Below are 2,588 nucleotides of genomic sequence, written 5' to 3' on the forward strand. Positions count from 1 at the left end.
AAATAAATTGTCATTAGAGTGAAATTGCACAGGATTGTACTGGAAGTTAGGCATTTAAAGTTGCAGGAAGATTTATGGTTTGTATATTTTGTTCTAAGTTCAGAGTTTAAGTTCCCTTTGCAGGGATAGTCTTAAAGCAGAGACAGAGGGAGACTCAGATGGGCACAAAGTCACATATGTCTACAGTGAGATCAGAGCAGAGGCAAGCAACCTACCAAAAGGGGAGACCAGCAGGCAAAGAGGACGCACATGATACCCAGCAGCTGGATCAGGGTTTCCATGGTGATTCGGCCCCACTGCCTCCTGGACTGAGACCTGGAGCTTTTGGTTCGGCACCGACACACCAAAGCGACAATGGTTGCCACGTTGCAGGCCATAGTGATAACGAGGGAGAAGAGACCCAAGAAAGCAAAAATCGAAGCAAAGACTGAGCTGCCCATCCCTGCGCCCTCATCATCCCTGGTGCCAATGAAGCACCAGGTGCCTGGCCACTGGAGAGCGTACTTCCCTACGCCAATGATGGGCAAAAGTGCAAACGCAAAGACGGCCAGCCACACGCTGAGAATGATCGATTTAGTCACCCTGGTCTTCATGTGGCCAGAGTACCAGTGCGGGGCTCGGATGGCCAAAGTCCTTTCGACAGCCATGGCGCTGGCGATGAAGAGAGGGCACAGCCCGAAGACAGTCATACACATGCCAAAGAAGGTGCACAGTTTCAGAGACGGGTCCACCTCGCCCCAGTTCCGGTTAGCCAAGTACACCGAGATGACAATGGGGCTCGTCACCAGCTGCCCGGTGAGATCGGTCAGGGCCAGGGAGCCGATGCACAACAAGAACGACTTCTTCCTTTGGTTCTCCTTCTTGTGATAGGCTCGGTACACCAAGAGCATCGCCAGCCCGTTGCCCACTATGCCCGTGATCATCATGGTCAAGGGGAACACGATGGAGACAGAGCCACAGGGCGCCGTGGCGTTGCCGGGAAGAAGGGCCATGGCGCTGGCGTTGAGCCGCTCCTGGCAGAGCCCGCTCACAGTCAGGTCGCTTGGTGGAGGGGCGGCGGGAAAGGCGGCGGCGGCGGCGGCACCGGGAGCGGGCAGACGGCGCTCTGGTCCCGTCCCATGGCGGCGCGCCTCGGTCCGGCCGTCGGGGCTCCCCAGCGCGCCTCAGAGGGCTCCCGAAGGCGAGCCGCGCTCTATAAGGCGCAGGAGGCGGAGCCCCGCCGTCGTGTCACTTTCATTGATCAGGCTGAGGGAAGGCGAGGGGGCCGCTCTCCTGCCTGCTGCTGGCGCTGGACACGCGGCACAACGAGCCAGAGAGGATGAGCCCAACTTCGGGAGTTTCTTCACGTGGAGGGAACGAGGAGGACCCGGATCCTGTCCGCGCCCCGTGAGCCGGTAGACTCTGCCTTCCCAGAAGCTCTTGAAGGAAGGTCGATGAAGCGGGACTCAAGGCTCGAGGAAGCAGCCTCCTCTGTCGACCAGGGCTTTACTTGCTCTCCTCCCCAGATCAGCCGGTCCGATGTCTCCTAAGCCATAGCAGAGCTTTGCGCTGACGTAGTCCTTGCTTTATTTTTCCTGAGCTCACACTCACAGACGCTTGAGTGAAGCTAGTGTTTCCCCGTTCTTTTCTGTATTTAGTTGCGGTCTTGCCGTTTGTCCCCATCAACGCCTGATCAGTCGCAGAAAGATGCATACTGAAGGCGGACTTTCTAACGGCAGTTTCAAAATCAGGCGCAAAACACCCCCAGAATGTTTGTTAGAGATTGAAGCGGAAAAACAACCAAGGTGGTATCAGAGGCAATGAGGACATCTAGTGGGAGATGAAAGACCGCGCCAACAGGCAGCTAAGTGTTGACAATAGACTCTCTTCTAAAAAATGGTTCTCAGGGCTTGGTTATGAGAGGAGAGCAGAGGAGGGCCCTCTAAAGACTGCACTCTTGTTTACTGTAAATTCCTTACAAGGGGGTAAAGGTTCCCTTGCTCGAAAACCAGTCGAATCCGACTCTAGGGTTGCGGTGCCAAAGCCGAAGAGCCAGCGCTGTCCGAAGACGTTTCCATGGTCATGTGGCCAGCATGACTAAACACCAAGGCGCACGGAATGCTGTTACCTTCCCACCGAAGTGGTACCTATTTATCTACTTGCAATTTCTTGCTTTCGAACTGCTAGGTTGGCAGGAGCTGGAACTAGAGATGGGAGCTCACTCCATCATGACGCACCCAGATCTCGAAGCGCTGAACTACTGACCTTCCACAGCCTGCAGTTCAGCGTCTTAACCACTCCAGCCACCGCAGCTCCTTACAAGGGGATAGAACTATAATTTTTTAGAAAAAATCCTAGAATGAGAACATAGAATTTCCAGGGTTTTTTTTTTTAAAGGATTATGGTGCACATTTATAGATGAGATGGGAAAAGATCTTGGGGTTGTAGTAGATAGCTCAATGAAAGTGTCAACCTAGTCTGCTGCAGCAGTAAAAAACGCAAACTCTGTGTTAGGTATTATTAGGAAAAGGATTGGAAATAAACAGCTGACATTATAATGCCCCCATATAGATCTATGGTGTGGCCTCATTTGTACCATATGTGCAGTT

General features: G+C 53.3%; 1 protein-coding gene across 1 annotated transcript; it reads right to left on the minus strand.

The window, feature by feature from the left end:
• Window positions 1-215: 215 nt before the first annotated feature.
• On the minus strand, window positions 216-992 carry PTGER3 (prostaglandin E receptor 3; the record flags this gene model as incomplete). Its single annotated transcript, XM_015410015.1, has 1 exon — window positions 216-992. A coding segment is annotated over exon 1 (777 nt), but the record flags the coding sequence as incomplete, so codon positions are not given.
• Between the last annotated feature and the right edge of the window lie 1,596 nt (window positions 993-2,588).

Source organism: Gekko japonicus, unplaced genomic scaffold, assembly GCF_001447785.1.
Source record: "Gekko japonicus isolate JY-2015 unplaced genomic scaffold, Gekko_japonicus_V1.1 scaffold216, whole genome shotgun sequence".
NCBI classification, from domain to species: domain Eukaryota; kingdom Metazoa; phylum Chordata; class Lepidosauria; order Squamata; family Gekkonidae; genus Gekko; species Gekko japonicus.